Source organism: Aquarana catesbeiana, linkage group LG03, assembly GCF_042186555.1.
Source record: "Aquarana catesbeiana isolate 2022-GZ linkage group LG03, ASM4218655v1, whole genome shotgun sequence".
Taxonomy (NCBI): Eukaryota; Metazoa; Chordata; class Amphibia; order Anura; family Ranidae; genus Aquarana; species Aquarana catesbeiana.
The window spans coordinates 617002911-617029529 of record NC_133326.1 but is presented as its reverse complement, the minus strand read 5'-3'; the positions used below and the strand labels follow the sequence as shown (position 1 = coordinate 617029529).

At 43.4% G+C, this 26619-nt stretch overlaps 1 protein-coding gene across 3 annotated transcripts in view; it reads right to left on the bottom strand.

The window, feature by feature from the left end:
- PPP3CC (protein phosphatase 3 catalytic subunit gamma) overlaps window positions 1-26619 on the bottom strand; it is a 140245-nt gene that overhangs the window by 76101 nt on the left and 37525 nt on the right. For all 3 annotated transcript variants that reach the window (XM_073622277.1, XM_073622278.1, XM_073622279.1), the window contains exons 2-4: window positions 8326-8523; window positions 5353-5477; window positions 4312-4423 (exon numbers count right to left, since the gene is read on the bottom strand). In XM_073622277.1, coding sequence (XP_073478378.1) covers window positions 4312-4423; window positions 5353-5477; window positions 8326-8523 — 435 coding nt within the window. The remainder of the gene's footprint in view (window positions 1-4311; window positions 4424-5352; window positions 5478-8325; window positions 8524-26619) is intronic.

The following is a 26619-nucleotide window of genomic DNA, read 5'->3' as shown; positions in this document are numbered from 1 at the left end:
GCCTGAAGGCAGTGATTGGTTTTCGGGGTCCTGTATGCGGTTAGACTGCCAAAAAGTCTCACACATGTGGTATCCCCGTACTCAGGAGAAGCAGCAGAATGTATTTTGGGGTGTAATTTCACATATGCCCATGCCATGTGTGAGCAATATATTTACTGACAACTTTGTGTAATTTTTTATTTATTTTTTTGTCATATTTCAATCACTTGTGACAAAAGAAAAATATTCAATGGGCTCAACATGCCTCTCAGCAATTTTTTTGGGGTGTCTACTTTCCAAAATGGGTCATTTGGGGGGTTTGTACTGCCCTGCCATTTTAGCAACTCAAGAAATGAGGCCGTCATAAACTAAAAGCTTCATAAATTCCAGAAAATGTACCCTAGTTTGTAGACGCTATAACTTTTGTGCAAACCAATAAATATACGCTTATTGACATTTTTTTTTTACCAAAGACATGTGGCTGAATACATTTTGGCCTAAATGTATGACTAAAATTGAGTTCATTACATTTTTTTTTTTATAGCAAAAAGTAGAAAATATCATTTTTTTTCAAAATTTTCGGTCTTTTTCTGTTTATATCGCAAAAAATAACAAATCGCAGAAGCAATCAAATACCATCAAAAGAAAGCTGTATTTGTGGGAAAAAAAAGGACGCAAATTTCGTTTGGGTACAACATTGCACGACCGCATAATTACCAGTAAAAGCAGCGCAGTGCCAAATTGTAAAAAGTCCTCCGGACATTGAGCTGCCAAATCCTCCGGGGCTGAAGTGGTTAAAGTTTCGCCTATGGAGATTTTTAAGTACCGTGATTTGGTTGCCATTTCACAAGAGTCGCAATTTTAAAGCATGACATGTAACTATTGTTTTTTTTTTGTTTTTTTATTCATTAAAAAATTTATTTTTCCACAAAAATTTGTGTTTGCAAAACCGCGGCGTAAATACCAAGTGACATAAAAAATTGCAACGATCGCCTTTTATTTTTTCCCTAGGGTCTCTGCTAAAAAAAAAAAAAAAAAAAGTATAATGTTTGGGGATTAAACGTAATTTTCTAGCAAAAAATACGGATTTAATTTTGTAAACAAAAAGTGCCAGAAAAAGCCTGGTCAGCAAGTGGTTAAAGTGGTATTAAATCTAAACGCAAAACAGTTATATTGCAACTTACCAATTCTTAGATGTGATGGCTGCATTTGTTTTATTTTTTAGACTGGTGATCCAGCCACTAAGTCTGTTTTTTTTTTCTAAAAAACTGCTTTCTTGCAGATGTATCAGTTACAGGGATGAGACAAACAAATCAGCACTGGCATAGGTGCTTACAAGGATCAGTTTTGTTCATTTATGTAAAACTTTTATCTCAAAAGGGGGAAAAAAACTGTTTGCTTTAAATGTTTATAACTCACTAGCTGGAGTTCAGCTTCAGTTTGTTAGTGTGTTAAGATCTGCTAGTACATCTAACACTCTCCCCCCACCCTGACAATGCTGCTGTCCAAAAGGTGCCCCTGCGCTCATTCATCCAGAGTGTAGGCACTCTAATATATGTTACCGGCCAGATCACCAGGTGAAAACAGAGGAAAAAAGCCTAAAAAAGAAAACCAATGCAGCCACCACATCTAATGATTAGTAAGCTACCATATGTTATATGTTACCATATGTTACATTTTAGGTTTGGGGTTTATTACCACTTTAAATGCAGTACAGAAAAATCAGGTAAAAATCAGCTAGACTGGAAGGACAGAAATACAAATCCTTTGGCAGGTAAAACAGCCCCCATATACTGTATGTATTCCATCTGTGTATTTTGTAGTTCTGCTTTAAAAAGGGAAGTCACGTTATCTCTGAGGTTATCAGCATTTCCTGTAAGCACCACCCAAAATGAAGAAAAAAAAAAAACAACATATGGTCAAACAAATATGTTGGATCACAAACAGGTACAATGCCATTTGGAAATTTCAGAAACCTGTGAAAATGTTACCATCGTGTTAATTTCTGTTCACAGAAACCTATTTTGGTCTTATCTTTATGTTACAGTAACAGTCTTGCAGTGTGCATCCAGATCTGTTGTTGTAAGAGTGAAAAAGCTCTCTTACATTAAGAGACAAACTTATTTTAAAGTAAACATCAGCTGTGTAAATTAGGTAAAAAAAAAAAAAAGTATGCATTTACTACCCACTACTTTCCAAATCAAAAGGATAAGTTCACCTTTGGGAACATGTTACACGTTCCACCAGTTTTTAGGGTGGAACATGTAACATGTTCCTGCAGCCTCTCCCCAATCCCCCTTCTAATTGTGACAACAGGCCGGGGGATCTTCTCCCCGCACCAGCTGTCACAATTTGAAAAGAAAGGGGCTGTGCGGGGCTCCATCCACATGGCTGCGTCATTCATTCACAGGTCTCTGAGTCAGTAGTGACATCCTTTGTGGCTGATGGCTTGTGGTTTTCAATGAACTACCAAGGCGCTGATGAGCGCTCTAGTAGTTCATTGATTCTTCCTGTCATTCAGTAACTGCCTGCCTGTACGAGTTACAGACAGACAGTCCGCAGGAGCCTGAGATTGTATCCATGATATGCTGATTGCGGGTGAAATGCTTTACAGGCTCCTACGAGAAAAAAAATAAAATTAATAATAATTAAAAAATAATAATACATTTTGCAAATGCAAAAAAGATGTGCATTTATTATTATTTTTTTTTTTAAAAGGTGAATTTAGCCTTTAAGGTCATATTGGTTAAAAAAAAAAATACTACGGTAATCCAGATAGGTTACAAAACCTAAAAGGTGCACAACTGAGACACCTATGGGAAGAGCTTTAAAAGAAAAAACTTTACTTCTCTGTTAAAAAAAAAAAAGAAAAAACTTTCATTAAGGGCAAAGTGACAGGGTCTCATAAAAGCTTACCACCTGATCCACTTACTTACCAGACCCACGTTCTTCCGCTGCTCTGTTCCTTCAGAGGTGCGAGTAAAACTCTGTATAAACAGTGGTCATCAACCCTGCCCTCAGGGCCCACCAACAGGCCAGGTTTGCAAGATAACTGAAATACATTACAGGTGATATAATTTGCTGCTTAGTGATTGCAGTATTCTAGTCTGCATCTCCCCAAGGTAATACATAAAAATTGGCCTGTTAGTGGGCCCTGAGGACAGGGTTGATGACCACTGCTGTATAAGCTTACACATTACTGTATTGATGTCATCCTTCTCTCGTGACAGCTTTTAGGCTGGGATCACATATATGCAAATCTCCCCGCATCCAATTCGCATGACAGGCGAATGTGCCCAGCTTGCAATGAAGCCGGTTCACACAAGTCCGGGGCGGCCGCAGTCTGAATTCCAAAAGGGTTCTGTGCGTCTTTCAGTCCTGTTTAAGTGTGGATTCGGGCAAAAATTCGGACCCAATTTGCACCTGAACCGGTGAACAAGGACGCACTGGACCCCATGCTGTGAACCGCGGTTACACATATGTGAACCTGCCCTTAGTCCTGGCGATTGGCCATTCATGCCCAAACACTGGGGGTCACATGCTTCCAATTCCCAGAATTGTGGCAGATGAGTCTGGCAAAAGATGAGTATGAATAGGTCAGGCTGAATGCCAGATTTTGAGAGCGAAAAGAGACAGGGTCTCTGTTGGTGGAAAGGGAAGGGGGGGGGGGGGCACTGACTGTTAAAGGAGAGCTCCAGGTAAGGTGGGTAAAGGAGAGCTATGGTAATTATTGTAGGAAAGGGCTTATTTTCAAAAGGATCAGTCACCAGAAATCCATGAGACCACCATTGCGGTAGCCAATGCCATAAAAAAATAAACAGGCACTAGAGGCAGGATCCACAATGACCAGAATCGGTGAGCCAACAATACCACTAAGCTCCTGTAATTGTAAGCGTACTTACACTTTTATAGCTACCTCGAGCAGTCCTTCCCACATAAAATTCCTGGAGTTATCCTTTAAGCAGGAAGATTAAAAGAGGCTAGGCAAAGTGAAATGTACAGCCTGCTCTAGTTGGTAATCAACAAACTTCTATGTTCAGTAACATAACAAAAGTATATAAGGGCAAGTCTTTAATAGGGTGAACTTCATGTTAAAAAGGACTTTAAGGTAAACATTCATTACACTATGCTGAAAAAAATAAAATTTCCAGAATTTCTGAACAGAATTTACATCGGTCATTCAAGGTGTTACTTGTACTTCATCCATATAATGTAACTCCAATATTAGATTTAGAGATGCTTTAAGATATTTCCTCCAAATAATATCTTTAGTGACAGAGTGCAGAGGGGACACAACAAGACACAAAGAAACATAGTATAGTCTATACTTACATTCTTGCTTGAAGGTGAAATACTCTGTTAAGTGTCGGCACTCATGGTTCCCTCGCAGTAGAAACAGGGTTTTGGAGTGGATAATTTTCAGGCTCCAGAGGTAAAGAACACACTGGAAGAAGACAGAATTAATAGCAATTGTTCAGAAGTAAGCTGCTATGTAGTAGATGTCCTGTACATAAGATATACCAAAAGGGTCTAATGCTTAAATTCTACACACGGAAGTTTTTTTTTCGTTCAACCCAGTGGGCTGAATGAAAATAAATAAATAAACCTTACAGATCATCGAACATATCCGATGTTAGTGCTGTGATCTCCCCGCTGAGCCATTGTGTCCCCCCAGCTAGAACATTGATCAGAGCTGGTTTTCCAGCACGCCCGTTCAACAGAAGCCAGTTGTGAGACCAGCTTCTGTCGGACGAGGAGCAATAGACATGGGCTAAAAGTCAGCCAGTTCCTGCCAAACCCACCATTTTCCGACAATTTTCTGCCCTTGTGTGACAAGGTTAAGGAAATCAATCGTATTCTTACATTACATTATTTGAAACATAAAAAGGTAAAGACATGAATTCAAAATACTAACAACAACTTACAAAGCCATCCACAACTCAGCCCCAGCTACATTACTAACCTAGTCTCAAAATACCAACCTAATCATCCTCTTCGTTCCTCCTAAGACCTCCTGCTCTAGCTCCCTCATCACCACCTCCCATACTCTCCTCCAAGACTTCTCCCGAACCTCTCCAATCCTCTGGAATTCCCTACCCCAATCTGTCAGACTATCTCCAAATCTATCTACTTTTAGGCGATCCCTAAAAACTTCTCTTTGGAGAAGCCTATCCTTCCCTAACCTAACAACTGTTGTACTGTTTGCCCTAACGTTGTAAAGTGCTGCGCAAATGGTTGGCGCTATATAAATCCTGTATAATAATAATAATATTATTATTATTAAGTGGCTGCTGGGACTAACATGAACAGGTCTTCCTTAGACAATGGATAAATTAGGTGTGGGGCACACTTGACAATCTACAATGCACTGACCTCTATACTGAAGTATCCTCGGTCCACGTAATCTCCCAAGAAGAGGTAGCGTGTGGTGTGAGGAGAACCACCAACCTCAAACAACTTCATAAGGTCAAAAAACTGTCCGTGGATATCTCCACACACTGCAAGAGGAAAAAACACAAGAACACACAAGGTGTGAAACACGTTTTAGGTACACAAAATGAAAAGAACTTTGCTATACATTAGAATAGCTATATACACACACACACACACACCAGGATTAGCTTTTAAATTGTTTCAGCGTCGGAAGCTTCTTGCTAGTCATGTATGCCTTGGTTTATTTTTTTATTGCTTTTTTCAGTTGCACCACCCTCTTTCGTATACAAAATATCAATGCAGCCTAGTCTAAAATGTAAATGTTATTTTTCATCAATAAGAAACTCGAGTCTGGGACAGTGCACACAGTCAACTTGGTGAAATTAACTTCACAATAAAAGCCCCCCCTTCATATTAGAAGTTCCCCCATCATATCAGAGCCCCCTTTCACATCAAAGGTCTCCCTCACGTCAGAGTCTCATACCTGACAGCCCCCATCACATCAGAGTCACCTTTTATACAGAGGCCCCCTATACATGTGTCCCCATCAGAGAGCCCTCCAGTCACACCTCCCCCCAATCAACCAGTCCCATATTTACATCAGAGCCTTTCCTTTTGGCTCCAGCAATGCTGCAGAGGGAGATCGTCTCTGGAGGCGGGAGACTTCTGTCTTCTCCTGAATGCTGGATCAGAGTAATGCGTTGCCATGGTGCAGGCAAAATTTCTACAATCACCATACCAGTAAATGATGCAGTGCGTTCTGGCCTTAAAGTGTCACTGGTTGTTAAGGTGCTGGCGGCCCACCCTCACCATGATAACTCATGACATTTGTTGGGGAAATTATTTGATCCCCAGCTAATTTTGTTTGCCCACTTACAAAGAAATGAAGGGTCTATAATTTTTTTATCATGGGTGTATTTTAACCACTTGCGGACTGCCCGCCGTCATTATACGGTGGCTGTTTGAAGTGGGGTATCGTTGTTATGGCAGCATATAGCTGCCATAACCCTGGTATCCTCAATGGCAGACGGTCCTCTTTCAGATAAAAGTGGTCTTCGCTGTGGATTCGCCGCAAGATCACTTTTAATCGGGGGAGGGAGAGGCCCCCCCGCCTTGCTCTGGTCCTCTCTGGCTCTTACCGGACCCGCCGGTAGCAGCGGAGAAGATCGCATCCTTTCCCCTCTGAGGCTGGATGCAGAGTGAGGGAATGATGGCCCCCGCTCGGCTCCATACCAATGGATGACGGAAGCTACAACCCCAAGCAAAACATGACTTAGTACTTGGCGGTGAAGCACAGAGGTAAGACATTTCTTGTATTGGTGACCAGGTTTGCACACATCAGGAGCGATTTTGGTCCACTCTTTACAGATCTTCTCTAAATCCTTAAGGTTTCATGGCTGTTGCTTGGCAACTCGAAGTTTCAGCTCCCTCCATAAATTTTCTATAGGATTAAGGTCTAAAGACTGGCTAGGCCACTCCATGAGCTTAATGTGATTCTTCTTGAGCCACTCCTTTGTTGCCTTGGTGGTATGTTTTGGGTCATTGTCATGCTGGAAGACCCATCAACGACCCATCTTCAGTGTTGTGGCTGAGGAAAGAAGGTTCTCATCCAAGATTTTACAATACATGGCCCCATCCATTGACCCCTCACTGCAGCAAAGTCAGTCTGTACCTTCAGCAGAAAAACAGCCCCAAAGCATATTGTTTCCACCTCCGTGCATGACTGTAGAGATGGTGTTCTTAGGGTCATAGTTAGCATTTTTCTTCCTCCAAACACAGTAAATCGAGTTCATGCCAAAGAGCCCAATTTTGATCTCATCTGACCACAGCACATTCTCCCAATCCTTCTCTGAATCATTTAGATGTGCATTGGCAAACTTCAGATGGGCATGTGCATGTGCTTTTTTGAGGAGGAGAACCTTGCAGGTGCTGCAGGATTTCAATTCATGGCGGCGTATTGTGTTACCAATTGTTTGTTTGGTGACTGTGGTCCCAACTGCCTTGAGATCATTCACAAGCTCCTCATGTAGTTCTGGGCTGATCCCTCACTTTTCTCATGATCATCCTTACCCCATAAGGCGAAATCTTGCACGGAGCTCCAGACCGAGAGCGAATTATGGTTATTTTGTATTTCTTCCATTTGCGAATAATCGTTCCAACAGCTGTCTACTTCTCACCAAGCTTCTTGCTTATGGTCTTGTAGCCCCCATTCCAGCTTTGTGCAGAACTACATTTTTGTCCCTGACATCTTTGGACAGCTTTTTGGTCTTGAACATGATGGTGAGGTTTAATGAAAGAAATATTCTGTGGACAGGGGCCTTTTATACACAAAACGAGTTGTCGTTGGGAGCACCTTCTTAAAATTGAGAGGACTAATCTGTGTACCACATGAGCACATACTGTAGCCAGTCTGTGGGAGCCAGAATTATTGTTGGTTGGTAGGGGATCTAATACTTATTTTACTCACTGAACTGCAACTCAATTTATAACATTTGTATCATGTGTTTTTTCTGGATTTTTGGTTGATATTCTGTCTCTATCATTTAAAATAATAGATAAATATTGTAGACCCTTCATTTCTTTGTAAGTGGGCAAAATTATAAAATCTGCAGGGGATCAAATAATTATTTTCCCCACTTTATTGCTTACAAGTTCTATTATTGTTGTATACATGCCAATAGAGATTTTACAACCAGAAAAACGTTTCTATTATTGCAAAGTTATTAGTCAAATAAGACAATGAAGGACCATAGGATGTATCAATGGTCATGAGGTGTGTAACATCTATGTATTCAAGTGGCATAAAAAAATTGTATCACGTCATTACATTGAGGTGTTGACTGATCCTGTGCTGTGATGATACTAAGTCTACCAGTCTAAGCAAAAAGGTGAATATAGATGCCACCAACTTGCCTGTGATGGGGGCCTCCACCTCAAGCATGGTTTTCTCTTGTCGCAATACGGCTGCTCCCTCTCGGATTATACGCAAAGCCACCTCTTCCTCCAGTCTCCCCTCCTTGACCAGGTGATTCTTCAGCGTTTCCAACTGAGGACGACCTTCCACAAATACTTCATTCATAGCCAGCCGCCGCGTGGGCGGAAAAGGGACGGCTGCAATGAAAAGAAAAGTAATCACTGTCTAAAATAATGATGAGCACAGAATATATGAAGGGACAATGCGAAAGGAAGAGCGCAAACATTAAGTCAAAGAGCAAACTCCATCATGAATGTCTACTGAGGAAAAGAAAAACAAACAATCAGGGCAACTGTGTCCTGTCCTTTAGTCTAGCTATAGGAATGAGCTAGCAAAAATGAAGTGGCAACACCTGAATGCATTCATTGCCCCTGCCACTTGCTCTTGTACTTTGGCAGCCATGGTCCATGTATGGGTCAAAATAACAAAAGGAAGTCTAACTAGCATAGCCAAACAGAAAAAGCCACCTACGCAAGTCTTCCAGTCACATGTGGCAGCACTACCTGACAATGATCTACTGTATAAATCCAAGTTAGACCAAATCAAGTAGCAGTCATAAAGCATTTAGCAGAATCGAGGGAAAGTGGGAAAACAGTTAGGTCTCTAATACAGGGCTAGACAAATCACAGGCGCCAGGTCGTCATGGCAACAAGAAATTGCATCCTGGTGCCTGGGCTGCCGCTCAAATGCTTCCTCAGCACCCACTATGTGTCCCAGGCCGAGAAGAGGGGAGGGAAGAGAGTGGACTCATGTCTGCTCTCCTCTCCTTGTTGCTGACATGTATATCCTCACTTCCGGGTTCCCATTAACAATTTCAAACAAGCCATCAAGGCCAGGAAAGAATGTATTGCAGTGTGATGTGCATTGCATTACATTACATTACAGTACATTCAGTGACGCACAGGGGAGACATGCAGGGTCTTAGACCCACCAAATTTCCTGCCCCACCACTGTAACCCTCTGCTCATCTGTCCCACCAATACACCTCCTTTCACATCTGCCCCACTGCTCTATCCCCCTGCTTTTCTGTCCCACCACTGAACCTCCATCTCATCTGCCCCAACACTGAACCCCCCTGCTCAACACTGAACCCCGCTGCTCACCTGGCCCAACACTGAACCCCGCTGCTCACCTGGCCCAACACTGAACCCCGCTGCTCACCTGGCCCAACACTGAACCCCGCTGCTCACCTGGCCCAACACTGAACCCCCCTGTTCACCTGGCCCAACACTGAACCCCCCTGTTCACCTGGCCCAACACTGAACCCCCCTGTTCACCTGGCCCAACACTGAACCCCCCTGTTCACCTGGCCCAACACTGAACCCCCCTGTTCACCTGGCCCAACACTGAACCCCCCTGTTCACCTGGCCCAACACTGAACCCCCCTGTTCACCTGGCCCAACACTGAACCCCCTGCTCACCAGGCCCAATACTGAAGCCCCCTGCTCACCAGGCCCAACACTGAAACCCCCTGCTCACCTGGCACAACACTGAACCCCCTGCTCACTTGGCACAACACTGAACCCCCCTGCTCACCTAGCGCAACACTGAACCACCCTGCTCACCTGGCGCAACACTGAACCCCCCTGCTCATCTGCCCCAACACTGAACCCCCCTGCTCATCTGCCCCAACACTGAACCCCCCTGCTCACCTGGCGCAACACTGAACCCCCCTGCTCTTCTGTCCCACTGCTGAACCCCCTACTAATCTCTTCCACCACTGTACCACCCTGCACATCTGCGCCCCCCCCCCCCCCCCACTGTACCCTCCTGCTCATCTGTCCCACCTCTGAACCCCTCCAGCTCAATTTCCCCACCGCTGTACCCTCCAGCTCATCTGCTCCATGGCTGTACCCTCTTCTCATCTATGATGTCTGTGATATGCAGAGTGGTAAAAGGAAGCAGAGGTGAGACACATCTACCTGTCCTGGCACACTCATCCTGATGATCCAACTCTCGCATCCAGCCCACGTGCTTGTATGTGATGTATGTGATGTTACATACAAGCATCTGGAATGGATGTGCAATGATGAGCTCAGATCAAGGGCAATTTCTGAAAGCAGTGGGCCTGTGTGCAGGATCACAAGTTGGGCCCCCACAGCTGAAAAATAGTGCGGTGCTCTGCGCCACAGGAAAAGTTGGGTGTGATTTTCATTGCGCTGAATACTGGCTCTGGGTTAAAAGGGACACAGAGTGCGGGGGTTAAGTAGTAAGTGACACAAAGGTTCAGGAATAATGTCAACAAAGTTCCCAGAAACTCAACAGTAATTCCACAAACTGTCCCCTGATTGTGGTTCTCAATCACAGTGAAATTCCTTCTTTCTGAGATTGGTAGTGGCAACCAAGCGAGTCATCTTCCTCCAGATAAGGGGTGGGGGCTAGCAGAACTGTGATTGGCTTTAGCAATGGCCAATGACAGTCCTCCTCCTCCTCTTGGAAACAGGGACCGCCCCCCAGCAGAACTGCACCCAATTTCTTCCCCATCACAAAAGCCGACGATCGCAGCTACAGCAAAGTTAGAGAACCAAACAAGGTTTCCCATCTTTTACAATGTGTGGGGGCACAGTGCCTCCCCCTCAGTGCAGGTGCAGCGTGGGGAAATTGGAAATGGACTAGTGTCTCACTGACACTTCCCTGCGCTGCTCTGCTGATGGGGAGGGAGTCAAGTGCTGGCAAAAGAGGCTTCGTGTGCTGCTTGCAGCACCAGTGCCGGGGGTTGACTACCCCTGTTGTAAGACATCTACACAACAGCAAAAGTAGAAGGTAATTGCTTAAAGCAGAGTTCCGGTGAAAACATAAAAATAAAAGTCAGCAGCTACAAATACAGCAGCTGCTGACTTTTAATAATAGGACACTTACCTGTCCAGGGCGCCCGCGATGTCCTCACCCAAAGCTGATCTGTCCCTCGGCTCCACGCGCCGGCATCTTCAGTAAAGGGAATCAGGACGTGAAGCCTTGTGGCTTCACAGCCTGGTTCCCTACAGCGCATGCACGAGTCACGCTACACAATCTCATTGGTCCCTGCCGTCTTCTGGGACCTGTGTATCTCTCAAAAGACAGCGGGGGGGGGGGGGGGGATGGAGGAGGTGCCGGACATGGCATAGATCACCGTGGAATTGACGGCGATCTATCGCCGGAAGTGGGAGCAAATACCTGTATTATACAGGTATCTGATCCCCCCTCCCCCCTAAAAGATGCCAAATGTGACACTGGAGGGGGGAGGAAACAGAAAAGCAGAAGTTCCATTTTTGGGTGGAACTTCACTTTAGTTAAAGCAGAGTCTTGGAATACAGGATCCTCTTGGGTGTTCATTGCCCTAGCTGTGGTCTGACATACTGAAATTGCATCAAGAGATGGTTGCAGGGCTTGGCCTACCAGAGTAAAGAGAGCCTTCAGAAGTGTCTCAAACTTTATATCTGCAGAACCTTTGAATGAAGGAGCATCTTTACTGCAGACACCCTGTTACTTGCTGGATCACCAGACACTGCATCCCTTACACTAATATACAGAGGAGAAAAGTCTATTATATAAATGAGATGTATATACCCCACACTATGTCCTATACACTAATATACAAAGGAGATAAGTCTATTAATTAAACAGAATCTATACACCGCACATTGTATGCTATACACTGATTTACAGAGGAGAAAGGTCCTATTATCACTTGGATCTATACACTGGATACTGCATTCTATATACAGAAGGAGAAAAGCCCTATTATATAAATGATATGTATATACTGTTCACTGCATCCTATACCACCATATAAAGAGAAAAATTGCCTTTTGTAGAAATGAAATATTGTATATACACCAGACGCTGATATACAGAGGAGACACACAGCATGTTATAAAACAGAATGCCGTGTTTTACCTTGCAGCAAATAAACATTTTAATTTAATAAGGGAGGGAAAGAATCCAGCACAAAGGAACAATAAATCAAAGCTGCACACACAGAAAGTTGCATCCATAAAGGAGACAAAGACACACACACATACTATGTGCCCGCTGGTGCTGAGGAACACACTATTCCCAAATATAGGGTCTGTCTGTGCAGTTTCTGTGGCAATGCCAAGGGGCTGTCAGTGTGTGAGGAGCAGGGTGCTAATTACATGGCAGGAAGAGAATCAGCCCCCACAAGACATGGCTGCCCGCACTGCACAAGTGTATGTGTGTGGGATAGAGAAGTGTACATCCCAGATAAACACAAGAACATGCAGAGTAACCCTTTCATTGCTGAATCCTGCCAACAACAATAGCGTCTGATCTGTGCACATGCTGCAATGTAAAATGGCTCATCAGCAGAAAGCTATACAGTAAAGATGGACATAGGTGTATTGATTTGTGACCAATCTGGGTATGAGCGGTAGCAAACAAGCAATTCATCAATTAAAATATCAAGCAACGCAACACATGCAGTATCGACTGAATATATAATCTTACAAATCAATGAATCTCTCTGAAATACAGTCATCTGCCTACACTAGAGATGCACTGAAATTTCAGCGGAAAATTGCGTTTTCGGCATTTTGCCAATAGAGAAAAAGGTGTCAATAATGGCGCTGAAAACACACATGATTTTACAATGTTTAGGGTGTGTTTTTGTCACGTGTCATGTGACTCAAAAACCGCAACAAAAATGTAACATGGGTGCGTTACTGATGCGTTTTCAATGCATTTCAACTAGGGGTGCACCGAATGGAAATTTTGGTGCCAAAACCGATACCGAAAATCGAAGCCAATACAGAAAATGACAGTTCTTAATAAATATTTATATTATTTTTATATATAAATTGTATTGTATTCAACTTTAATTAATATCATCAATTTAAATTAATATGAATTTATTGTTTGTCATTATTGGCACCTTTAGTGCAAGAAAGGTCAATAAAAATGCAGTCTGCAGTCTCTAACCATCTCTTGTATCATGTCTTAAACACATTGCTAATAGCAAAATTTCCATTCAATGCACCTCTAGCAGACATGATACCGGAGATGGTCAGAGACAATGCAGCCTCACCAGTGCCCGTCATATACAGCCTGCCTGTGCCCAGCAGCCTCACCAGTGCCCCGTCACATGCAGCTTGTCTGTGCCCAACAGCCTCACCAGTGCCCGTCATATGCAGCCTATCAGTGCCCAGCAGCCTCACCAGTGCCCATCAACCTCGCCAGGGCAAGTCATATGCAGCCTACCAGTGCCCAGCAGCTTCACCATTGCCCGTCATATGCACCCTGCCAGCGCCCATCATATGCAGCCTGCCAGTGCCCAGCAGCACCATCAGTGCCCATCATATGCAGCCTGCCAGTGCCCAGCAGCCCCACCAGTGCCCGTCATATGCAGTATGCCAGTGCCCAGCAGCCTCACCAGTGCCCGTCAAATGCAGCCCACCAGTGCCCAGCAGCCCCATCAGTGTCCATCATGTGCAGCTTGCCAGTGCCCAGGAGCCCAATCAGTGTCCATCATATGCAGCCTGCCTGTACCTGCATCAGCGGCGATCTCCGTGTGTCACCAACAAATTCATATTCATTAATTAATGATATTATTATTATTATTATTTTAAATATATATATGCCATTTTGGATTTCGGCCATATGCATCCTGAATTTTCGGTTTGGATACCAAAACTTCTATTCAAGGCACCTCTAGCCTACGCACAGATATTTATTTGATCAGAATCGATCAATAAAATTCCACCACAGCTGATCAACTTATTAGCATCAAAATCATCATAAATTAAACATAAATAAATCACCAGGACTTACACCCTAAAGTCCTTAACTGCTTGCCGCCTGCCCATGGTCAAATGACAGAGAGGCGGTGCGGCTCTCATTCTGGACCGACGTCATCCCAGAATGGCCACTCTCGCGCGGCCCCGCCGTGTTGCTAGGATACGGCGCAACGCCGATCTCTAAAGAGCTGCAGCTCTTTAACCATGTGATCGGCTGTGTCCAATCACAGCCGGTCACATGTAAAAACAGAGATGCCGGTAATCGGCTCTCATCGTCTCACACCAACAGTGTGTGGGCAGTGAGAGACGACCAGCGGCATCTCCTCCCAGGGGACATCAAGACATTACAATAACACTCCCCAGTGCCACCAATTCTTTTTCAATCCTTTAGTGATGCCAGTCAGTGCCACCTATCAGTGCTGCCCATCATTGCCACCCATTAATGCCATCCATCAGTGCCGCCTATCAGTGGCACCCATCAGTGCCACATATCAGTGCAGCATATTAGTGCCTCATCAGTGCCGCCTATCAGTGGCACCCATCAGTGCCACATATCAGTGCAGCATATTAGTGCCTCATCAGTGCCGCCTATCAGTGCACATCAGTTAATGAGAAAAAATTACTTATTTAGAAAATTTCCTAAAAGAAACGAAGAAAAACTTTTTTTTTTATTTCAAAATTAGTTTTTTTTTTTGTAAAAAATAAAAAACAGCAGTGATTAAATACCACCAAACATGGTTATAGTGCAGCATGACTGTGCAATTGTCATTCAAAGTGGGACAGCGATGAAAGCTCTAAATTGGCCTGGGCAGAAAGGGGGTGAAAGTGCCCTGTAGGCAAGTGGTTAAAGAACTCAGTCAGGTTATAGCCAGCTATTCATAATCTTCATGGACAGCCTACTGACAGGATTGGTACCAGCTGATTGGCGAAAAGCCCACGTGGCACCAATATTCAAAAAAGGGCAGAGATCTATTCCAAGGAACTATCGGCCTGTCAGTCTAACGTCGGTAGTTTGTAAACTATTTGAGGGCATGATAAGAGACCATATCCAAGAATTTGCTGACGAAAAGAGTATCATTAGCAGTAAGCAACACAGGTTTATGAAAGTTGCTCTTGCCAAACCAACCTATTAACTTTCTATGAGGAAGTGAGCTGCCATCTGGACAAAGGTAGGCCAGTGGATGTGGTATATCTGGATTTTGCAAAAGCATTTGCTACAGTCCCCCACAAACGCTTAATCTACAGCCTGAGGTCTGTAGGCATGGACCACAGGGTATGTACCTGGATAGAAAACTGGCTACAGGGGCGTGTACAAAGAGTTCCGATAAATAATGTAAACTCAGAATGGTCTACAGTGGTTAGTAGGGTACCCCAAGGCTCTGTCCTGGGACCAATTCTGTTTAACTTAATTATAAATGATATAGAGGATAGGATAAACAGCTCGATCTCAGTGTCTGCTGATGACACAAAAATATGCAGGGCAACAACACAGCAGGATAAAGTAACTTTACAAGAGGACCTGAATAAATGATTGGAATGGGCTACTGCATGGCAAATGAAGTTTAACAATTGTAAATATAAGGTAATGCACTTGGGGGGGTAAAAATATAAACACAAGTTACTCTTTAGGGGAGAGCCCCTAGGGGCTTCCAGGATGGAGAAGGATTTGGGGGTCCTAGTAGAAGACAGACTGAGCAATAGCATGCAGTGTCAAGCTGCGACTACCAAAGCCAGAAGAATATTAACACGCATTAAAAAGGGAATTTACTCCAGGAGATAAAACGATTATTCTGCCACTTTATAAAATGCTGGTTGGGCTGCATCTGGAGTATTCTGTCCAGTTCTGGTTACTAATCCTCAAAAAAGGGATGTGCTGGAACTGGGAGTCCAGAGAAGGGCAACTAAATTAATATGGGGACTGGAGAACCTCAAATATGAGGAATTACAGCAAGCGCTAAATTTGTTCTCCCTGGAGAAGAGATGCTTGAGAGGAGATATGAAGTCTTTGGAGACAAAACGCGTAGGATTGATATGCTTGCCTAGCCACATTTTACTGCGCATTTTATCTGTTCTAATGAACTTTTTTTTACAAGTCTGTATCCATTTGAAATACTGGATCGTTTTAATATAATAAAGTCCAAGGTTACTCGGATTCACACTATGTGGAGGTGTTTTTCTCTCTGTTCTACATTTTGAAACCATCATCACCCGGAGGGTCTTGGCGTATTGGGTGTGCTTTTGCATCAACCATTGACCAAACAGGGGAGAAGATTGGTCGCTCTATCTTTGGAACCCGAACCCTGTATATTACATCCCTGTGGCAAGTTGATTCTGGGATTCACAGCTGACCAACAAGGGAGATCATCATATACCCCTTCCTTGGAATCCATCCCGATTCAACGTGTCCCGGTCCATGCCTGATTGACCCACCGCTGCTGGCGAGTGGGTGCACCATTTAGGGTAAGAGTACCCCATCCCCTTTATCCCCAAAAGGTGGAGGCCCTACCCCGGGTGTTATTCTAACCAATGATCGTGTGTATATTGCACAGAAGATAAGAGGAAAACTTTGGCTGGCCTTATGTTACCTTGCATGCACGCCACAGCAGTTTCATGGACTCATTTGATTGTCTTTATTAAGTTGTGACATATTTATGCTATAGATATCCTTCACAGTGAAACACGAGATATTGACATTCACTACATTTGTATTTTGAGATATATATATATATTATTGATAGTTATATCTGCACTTTATATTAAGTATTATGGTTGGTTCTCACAGTACTTTTATTCAGTTCACATATTCTATATGTAACACTTCTCTGCTCCCCCAGAGCCATATAGTATATATACTTATCACTTACCCATTTTGAAGCACTCACTTCCTAGTTTTTGATTTAACTCACTCAGCTTCACACGTTTCTGTGCAATTTTTTAATTGCTGCAATTTTTATTGGTTTATGCGATTTGGTGCGATTTGCTGCAGCAATATCAAGAGTTCATATCATTTGATTCCCCATTTTCAGTGATATACTCTTCATCACCATTTGCATTTTATATTATACACTTTAGTATATACTCACTAGATTTACATCCAGTGTGATCACTCGAATATATTTTTTTTGTTTCTTCATTTTCAATGTTATATATATTGTCTTCATTTTCATTAATTGTTAGCATTGAAGCACTTAGGTCATATTTTGTGTGAATCACAAGTCCGTGTGATGTTGTGCGATTTTTTTAATCGCTTAAAAACCCGTGATTTTTTGCAAGTCGCATCACTCACACACGAGTTTGGTTACATTTTTATCATATACACTTCTCATTTTGTGATATGTGATTATATACACAGTGTATGCATCCCTCAGATTTACATCTTGGACTTATTCCTGTGTCTTATATATACTATTAACGATACACATTTGTTCCATATGATATGATAACTTAACGGTGATCCCAGTGTAAGTATGAAACTTTCAGTCCCTGGGAGTGCAAGAGGACACGGGCCACATGATGAGACTGGAAGAGAAGCAGTTTATCCTTAAGCTATGCAAGGGGTTTTTCACTGTCAGGGCGGTAAGGATGTGGAACTCTCTTCCACAATCAGTGGTGTTGGAGGTCAACATGATTTAATATCCTCATATGGTATTTTATTCCCTGGCTGATACAGGCAGATGGCCCCAAGTTGGAATGTAACCAGTTACACATCAGAGCTTTTAGCATATCAGAATCTGCATCTGAAATCTAGCAAGGCTTGGCTCCGGATTGTCTATTGCTATAAAGCAATCTTCAAAGAGCCATGGCTGCCAGGTTGATTGATGACGGTGGGTGACAAAGATCAAAGGATCAACAGCACCTAGAGATAATACATGGATAATGCTGCCCCTAGAGGCCAATACAGCAGGACGGACTGTATATTAAAAGGACTACCTCTTGGCAATATCTCATTGGACAGTAGGTTAGTGGGGGTGGTTACGAATGGGTCTGAATGAATGTGTAAAGAGGGCACACAGGAAGGAGTTTGTCCCTTTCCACGGTTCGTGAAAGCCGGGTGGCTGCCTGAGCCACATGGCTATCTCTTGGTCATCTGAGTCCACCTGGAAGAAACAAGTCTCGCGGAGAGCCTTGTGATAAGTATCTTTGATATTCTGATATGATGTGTTTTGTTGGTATACGTTTGTAATATCTATTTAGTATTTTGTGTTAGCGTATTCCTATTTTCTTGGGAAATAAATAAGACTTTGTTATTAAGCCGTGTGCCTGATTTCATAGCTAACCTTGTATTATTGTGATATCAATAGTAACATGTGGTCAGAGTTTTAATAGACTAGCTAACTAGGGTAATAGACAAGTTAATACATAGGTACAATAATATTTATTGTACTATTTACTTCAAGTGGTGTCAGCAGGAAATATGGATAGTTTTAAAAGACTCTTGGATGGCATCTTAGCGAAAACAATATAGGGGGGATATAGGAAATGATGAACCTACAAATATTGAACTGGATGGACTGTTTTTATTCAACCTTATCAACTATGTAACTATATGTAAAATTGATCAAAATTCACTAAAATCGATCAGATGGAGGGTCTATGGCTTTTTTATGCTTCAATACCAAACTGATTCTTTGCGGTGCGATTTGTGTAAACACAAATGAATGGGCGCAAATTGCACTGTAAAGAACTGCATGCGATTTGAACAGTAATGTGGTGTGATAATCGCATGCAGTTTCCTGCACTGCTCCTGTGAGATCCCAGGCTTGTCATAGTGAAGTTCACACAGGAGCGATGCGGGAAACCTCCCTGCATTACAGATTCCACCAGCTCAGGCTCCCATCCAACTGTGGACATTTGCAGCTCCTCCTGCCTCTCACATGGCTTTGTACCCTCCTCCCTCCGCCAACCCCCCCCCCCCCCCCCCCCCCCCACACACACACACACACACACACACACACACACACACACACACACACACCTCCAGCAGTTTGAGCCATCTCCTGCTAGTGCTGACAGTATGGACTACAGGGATTCTAATTGGTCAGCACCGTCACATGGACGCGCTGACCAATCAGAAGCCGTCTAGCCTGTACTTTTTAGGAGAGGAGAGAAAGCCACGGGGATTTCAAATCCCTGGACCAGTGAAGCAGCTTTTCTGACAACTGAGGGGGGGGGGGGGGGGGGGTTAGCAAACTGGTACAGTGGGACTGGGGGGGGGGGGGAGAGCTGCTGGAGGATGGGGAGAGAGCCGCTGGAGGCTGGGGGGAAACAAAGCCATGGGAGAGTCAGGAGGAGCCACAGCTGTCCACAGTCAAATGGGAGCCTGAGCTGGTGGAACCCGTCATGCAAGGAGGTTTCCCGCTCCTGTGTGAACTCAGGCTCAAAATCACTATACACAAGCCTGGGTTCACACAGGAGCCGTGGGGAAACTGTAGAGCTGGGCGATTTTCTCAAAAAAAAAAAAAATCTGTTTAAAAAAAAAAAAAATCTGTTTAAAAAAAAAAAAAAAAAATCTGTTTAAAAAAAAAAAAAAAAAAACAACTCAATTCACGATTCGATTCAAGTTTTTTTTTTTTGATGGACACCGCGCCGGTCCTGAGGAGCTGCGGGCAGGAGTTTTTAGGCGTCCGGCCTCGCGGACTAGGCCGAAGCCATGGCCTCACCTAAAAACTCCTGCCCACAGCTCCTCAGGACCAGCACGTTGTCAGTACAAGTCCTGGTGAAAAAAAAAAAAAAAAAAACTAAAAAAAATAGATTTGCTGAAAATTTGAATCAATTTGACCTCTCAACTCGATTCAAATCGATTTTTTCCCCAGCCCTAGGAAACCGCATGCGATTCGGACAGGAATCACATCGCATTCCTGTTCAAAACACATGCAATTCTTTGTAGTATGATTTGCGCCTATTCATTTTTTATTGATGCAAATCGCACCGCAAAGTATCAGTATCATAGGTGAATACTTGACCAAAAGTATCAGTACTCATACAGTAAAAAAAAGGTATCAGTGCATCAGAGGAACCCTGTTTTTTTTTTTGATTCAAGTTTTTTTGTCAAACAAGCACAACAAAATGGCTTCCAGCATGGTCACTTGTACAAAGATATTCAGATACAGTATTATGGGAATGCAGATCTGTTAGCCTAAGGTTCTATATAATATACAGTATGATTTTCTATACATCATAAGTTATGTCAGGAGGGAGAGGGGAAGAGAGAGAAGATGGAGGAATGATGTGGAATAGGAAAAGGTGGGGGAGAATGAGGACAGGTGGAAGAGTTGGAGAAAGGGTGGGAGGCGGTGGTGGATGGAGGAGAAGGAAGAGTAAGGGAGAAGAATCGAAGTTGGGGAGATGGGGGTCTTTGGTTTAGGCTTCTTATTCCATTTAATCATGTTAGTTGCATCAAAAGACCAATAGAATACTCATATTGATATGTGTGTGGCCACCCATCTGCATAGTGGTGGACAGGCAGCTCAAAACAGACCTTCACCCACTAGACGCTAGCAGCAGCAGCAACAGCAAGGCCTCCCCAGTCAGATCATTATCTCTGGAACCCACGTCACTAGGCTGGTCATGGGCGACTTAGGGCTGAAGAACATTGCATGCTGAGAGATACAGGAGGTTGAACTAAAGATAATGGCACACAAATGACAAATGGGTCCCTGTGTGCAGTTCAAACTTTATCACCCTACAGCTTGATTTGCTTAACAAAACCAACATTACAAAGTGGTGTTTCTGACGCAGTAAAAGATGAATTTCCTCTTTCACCATTTCCTCTTTCACCTTGCTCTGGGTGGAAGAAGTTTGTGCGTAAAATCATATCCATCTTTGTAACCCAGCTGTAGAGATCCAACATTTTAAAGAGAATCTGTCACTTTGCCCATACAGGGAGAAGTCAAAGGTTTCTCTTGATGGGAGCACCAGACCTGAGCACTGCAGCCTGGGAAGAAAAGATGATCACATGCTCTGTGATACGGGAACATACCGGGTACTTCCTAGTGCTCCGGCAGACAAATGAAGATGCTCATAAACATACAAAGGCTGAGCAAATGAAATCTAGCAGATGGCTCCATTTACACCAACAGTGGCTGGACGAATTCCCCCTGCCAAGTTATAGTATTTGGATAGCTGACACAAAGGGCTGACAGAATACCTGTACAGTGCTTGCATCTAAATAGATGCAGGTGTGGATCAGGCAACAGTTTTTTGAAAGGCTCCTACGACAAAAAAAACAAAACGACTGAACAAATGTCGAACCAAGCGGTGTCGGCAGGGCATGAATTGCTAAAAATTCAGCCGTGTTATTAAAATGTACCTATCCAATCTGCAGCACTCATTTCTAAACAGTACTAAAAATTCAAATGTTGCTTCCTTGGTACCATGGCAACACTGGGAGCATTCCAGATCAGTAACAGTGGGGACAAACCATCCAGCAGAATATTATGAGCACACCGCACTCCGGCTGTACAATATTTGCATTGATTTGGTTTTATATTTTTTGTCTGGCTTCAGTACAGTTGTTGACATCATATAAATGTGACAAAAGGTTAGAGGTGTATCGTATGGAAAGGTTGGTGCCGAAACCGAAAATGCAGGATGCACTTTGCCGAAAACCGAAAATGACAGCTTTTAAAAACTATATATATTTTTATATAGAACTGTATTATATTCAACTTCATTAATATCATGAATTTAAATGATTATGAATTTATTGTCGGCCATTACTGGCACCTTTAGCGCAAGAAAAGTTCAAGAAAAATGCATCCCTTTAAATTCTAATCAAGTCTTCACACCGTTGTGCTTCCGTTGTGGTGTTAAAAATGCTGCTTGCTGCATTTTTTATCAGGTAAAAAAAGCCACATCAAAATCGCACCTCCCCATTGAAATGCATTGAAAATGCAGCAAAAACGCATCATCTAAGCAACCATGTTACATTTCTGATGCAGTTTTTGAGTCACACGACCTATGGAAAAACACACCATAAGCATAGTGAAATCGTGGTAAAGTCGCTGAAAAATCACATAAAGTCCTGGCAAAAATCACAATAAAGTCAAGGCAACATCACATGCGTTTTCGGCGCCATGGACGGCACCTTTTTCTCCTATCAGCAAAATGCAGATGACACAATTTTCAGCCGATATGTTTCGGCCGTGGAAATTTCGGTGTATCTCTAGTTATAGTTACATTTTAGATCCTAAGTAAATATAAAGGTTCCTGTATGACAGCCTAAACAGGTCCTAAATCCAGTTACTATGCGATACACAAGCCTCAAAGAGCCAAATGCTCCTTTATTTGGGGCTCAATCGCTACCCCTCCTGGGACACTGCAGCTCACAGTGGGAGGGTTTCAGTAACAGAGGCAATGCTGCCAATTCAGAAAACAGTGGGCAGGACTAGGTGTGGCCAGGTGTGGGTTGACAAGCTACCGACTTGTGGACCAGCAGCGACAATGCTCCTGCCCCATCTTCTCATTCTCCTGGAGCGCAATCAGATACAGCTTACATGAGAGACCATGCTGCTTTATATTCAGTAGCAGTGCTGTCAGAAAGTTGACTTCACTAGCAATTTTCAAAAAAAAAAAAAAAGAAAAAAAAAAAAGAAGACAGACATTTTGCTTTAAGGTCACCTGAGAGGACAAAAACTGTATTTGTTATTTTTAAAGTTCTCATTTCTTAGAACAGAACTATGATCACTTCCCCTCCAGTGAGGAGACATCCATGAACTCCTTCACTGGTGCCACCATTTTTGCCCAGTCTTCTGGGTATGAGATCTTTGGCCATTTTGGGATATGTAACTCATCTTATGTAACTCCTTTTTTCCTAAAGCAGAACAATGCTTGCTTCCCCTCCAGCAAGGAGACGTCCATGAACTCCTTTGCTGGTGCCGCCATGTTTGCCCGGTCTTCTGGGTATGGGATCTTTGGCCATCGTAGGATGACTTAACTCATGTGCATGCAGATGGGATTTAGTTAATCTCGGGATATGCCAAAATTGTACAATATGCTGCACATGCGCAGCTCAGTGTACAGCGTCAATAAAACTAGGTTCCCACTAATACAGTGTATATACTGTTTAAAAAGTGCATGTCCTGTTAGAATTTTCTCTTCTTCATTCATCTGTAGGAGTGGATTATTGCCATTACACTGGTAAGACACTGAGACAGCTGATTGGAGGAAAGGCACACACCCCCTCCCCACACATGCAGGGGTTGCCTGTGAATAGTTTAGCTTTGTGCCAATCTATTTATAGCATCCTCCCCCGACACACACTTCAGGCTCCTGTCTCCGAGAGCTTGTCAGAAGTTATCATGCTGATAACAGAACAGAGCAGGAGACAGCTACGGGACATAGTGCCTTGAAGAGAGATAACAAAACACTGCAGATATACAGTGGGGGCGGAAAGTATTCAGACCCCCTTAAATTTTTCACTCTTTGTTATATTGCAGCCATTTGCTAGTTAATTTTTTTTCCTCATTAATGTACACACAGCACCCCATATTGACAGAAAAACACAGAATTGACATTTTTGCAGAGTTATTAAAAAAAAAAACCTGAAATATCACATGGTCCTAAGTATTCAGACCCTTTCCTCAGTATTTAGTAGAAGCACCCTTTTAATCTAATACAGCCATGAGTCTTTTTTGGGAAAGATGCAACAAGTTTTTCACACCTGGATTTGGGGATCCTCTGCCATTCCTCCTTGCAGATCCTCTCCAGTTCTGTCAGGTTGGATGGTAAACGTTGGTGGACAGCCATTTTTAGGTCTCTCCAGAGATGCTCAATTGGGTTTAAGTCAGGGTTCTGGATGGGCCATTCAAGAACAGTCACGGAGTTGTGAAGCCACTCCTTCGTTATTTTAGCTGTGTGCTTAGGGTCATTGTCTTGTTGGAAGGTAAACCTTCGGCCCAGTCTGAGGTCCTGAGCACTTTGGAGAAGGTTTTCGCCCAGGATATCCCTGTACTTGGCCGCATTATCTTTCCCTCGATTGCAACCAGTCGTCCTGTTCCTGCAGCTGAAAAACACTCCCACAGCATGATGCTGCCACCACCATGCTTCACTGTTGGGACTGTATTGGACAAGTGATGAGCAGTGCCTGGTTTTCTCCACACATACCGCTTAGAATTAAGGCCAAGAAGTTCTATCTTGGTCTCATCAGACCAGAGAATCTTATTTCTCACCATCATGGAGTCCTTCAGGTGTTTTTTTAGCAAACTCCATGCGGGCTTTCATGTGTCTTGCACTGAGGAGAGGCTTCCGTCGGGTCACTCTGCCATAAAGCCCTGACTGGTGGAGGGTTGCAGTGATGGTTGACTTTCTACAACTTTCTCCCATCTCCCGACTGCATCTCTGGAGCTCAGCTACAGTGATCTTTGGGTTCTTCTTTACCTCTCTCACCAAGGCTCTTCTCCCCCGATAGCTCAGTTTGGCCGGACGGCCAGTTCTAGGAAGGGTTCTGGTCGTCCCAAATGTCTTCCATTTAAGGATTATGGAGGCCACTGTGCTCTTAGGAACCTTAAGGCCCCTTTCACACGAGGCAGACTCAGTTTCTACGGAGCCCGCCTCGGTCCGCCGGCTCATCGGGAGATCTGTCCGTTGATCTCCGCTGAGCCGGCGGATGACAGGTCCCTCTCTGCTCACTGAGCGGGGAGGGGCTTGTCAGGCGCTGCTGCCGCCTATGGAGGGATCGGATAAAAATGGACAGCATCTCACCCGATCCGATAGCGACGGACCTGGACGTAGGGCCATCCGTCTGCTTTTAGCGGATCGGACGGGGTCGGATGTCAGTGGACATGTCTCCGCTGACAACCGACGCTCCATAGACTAACATGGAGCGCCCGTTCAGGTCCGCCGTCAAAACTGACAGGCGGACCTGAACGGTCCGATCGTGTGAAAGGGGCCTTAGTGGAGCAGAATTTTTTTTGTAACCTTGGCCAGATCTGTGCCTTGCCACAATTCTGTCTGAGCTCTTCAGGCAGTTCCTTTGACCTCATGATTCTCATTTGCTCTGAAATGCACTGTGAGCTGTAAGGTCTTATATAGACAGGTGTGTGGCTTTCCTAATCAAGTCCAATCAGTTTAATCAAACACAGCTGGACTCAAATGAAGGTGTAGAACCATCTCTAGGATGATCAGAAGAAATGGACAGCACCTTAGTTAAATATATGAGTGTCACAGCAAAGGGTCTGAATACTTAGGACCATGTGATATTTCAGTTTTTCTTTCTTAAGAAATTTGCAAAAATGTCAACAATTCTGTGTTTTTCTGTCAATATGGGGTGCTGTGTGTACATTAATGAGGAAAAAAATTAACTTAAATGATTTTAGCAAATGGCTGCAACATAACAAAGAGTGAAAAATTTAAGGGGGTCTGAATACTTTCCGTCCCCACTGTATGTACCCAGCTCATGAATCAGGTTTACATCCAATTTAATGATGTGTTGTTGCTGTGTTTTCAATGCATTTCAACTGGGAGGTGCGTTTTTTTTTTTTAACTGACCAAAGGCATGCATTTTTCTTGAGCTTTTCCTGTGCTAAAGATGCCAATAATGCCTGACGATAAAGTCATATTCATTTAAACTGATATTAAATTAAAAAGTCAAATATAATACAATTATATATAAAAATATACACTTTTTTTTAAACTGTCATTTTCTTTTAAGTGCATCCTGAATTTTTAGTTTCGGCACCAAAATTCGGTGCACCTCCAATTAAAATGAATGGGATTTGGTTTGTTCTCCTTTTTTTTCCATAGTAAATAGCCTAATTCTATATGCCTTTTTTGTAATCTTCACCTTTGTACATATGCACTGCCCACCTTTGGGATAATACATTTTAAAATTAATAGCTGGCTTCTGTTTAGAAAGTTAGGACTCGTATCCCTAGAGCAGTGGTGGCGAACCTTGGCACCCCAGATGTTTTGGAACTACATTTCCCATGATCCTCTACTACACTGCAGAGTGCATGAGCATCATGGGAAACGTAGTTCCAAAACATCTGGGGTGCCAAGGTTCGCCATCAGTGCCCTGGAGAGATTGTTGCATCATGTTTCCAGTGCCTGTATACTCAGTCTAAGCGCCTTACTAATCTGTGAGCAATTGCACTGTGTGTTGGTGGATTGCATGCAGATTGAGCACCAGACAGGGATCTGTGCGTTTCCTAGCAGACCAATCAGCAAACAAACTGCTAGGTGGTGGCAAGCGATTTTCAGTCGGGTATTTGGTGTGTGAATGGGCAGGGGGAAAATGAACACAAGGATTCTATAGCTTGAAGGATTACTCGAAGAATCCAAGAAGTGTGGGTTTTAATTGCTAGACTGCTCCCCAACCCTAATGCCCCGTACACACGATTGGATTTTCTGACAACAAATGTTGGATGTGAGCTTGTTGGCTGAAAGTCCGACCGTGTGTATGCTCCATCGAACATTTGTTGTCGGACTTTCCGCCAACAAACGTTGGCTAGCAAGTTCTCAAATTTTCTGCCAACAAAACGTTGTCATCGGAATTTCCGATCG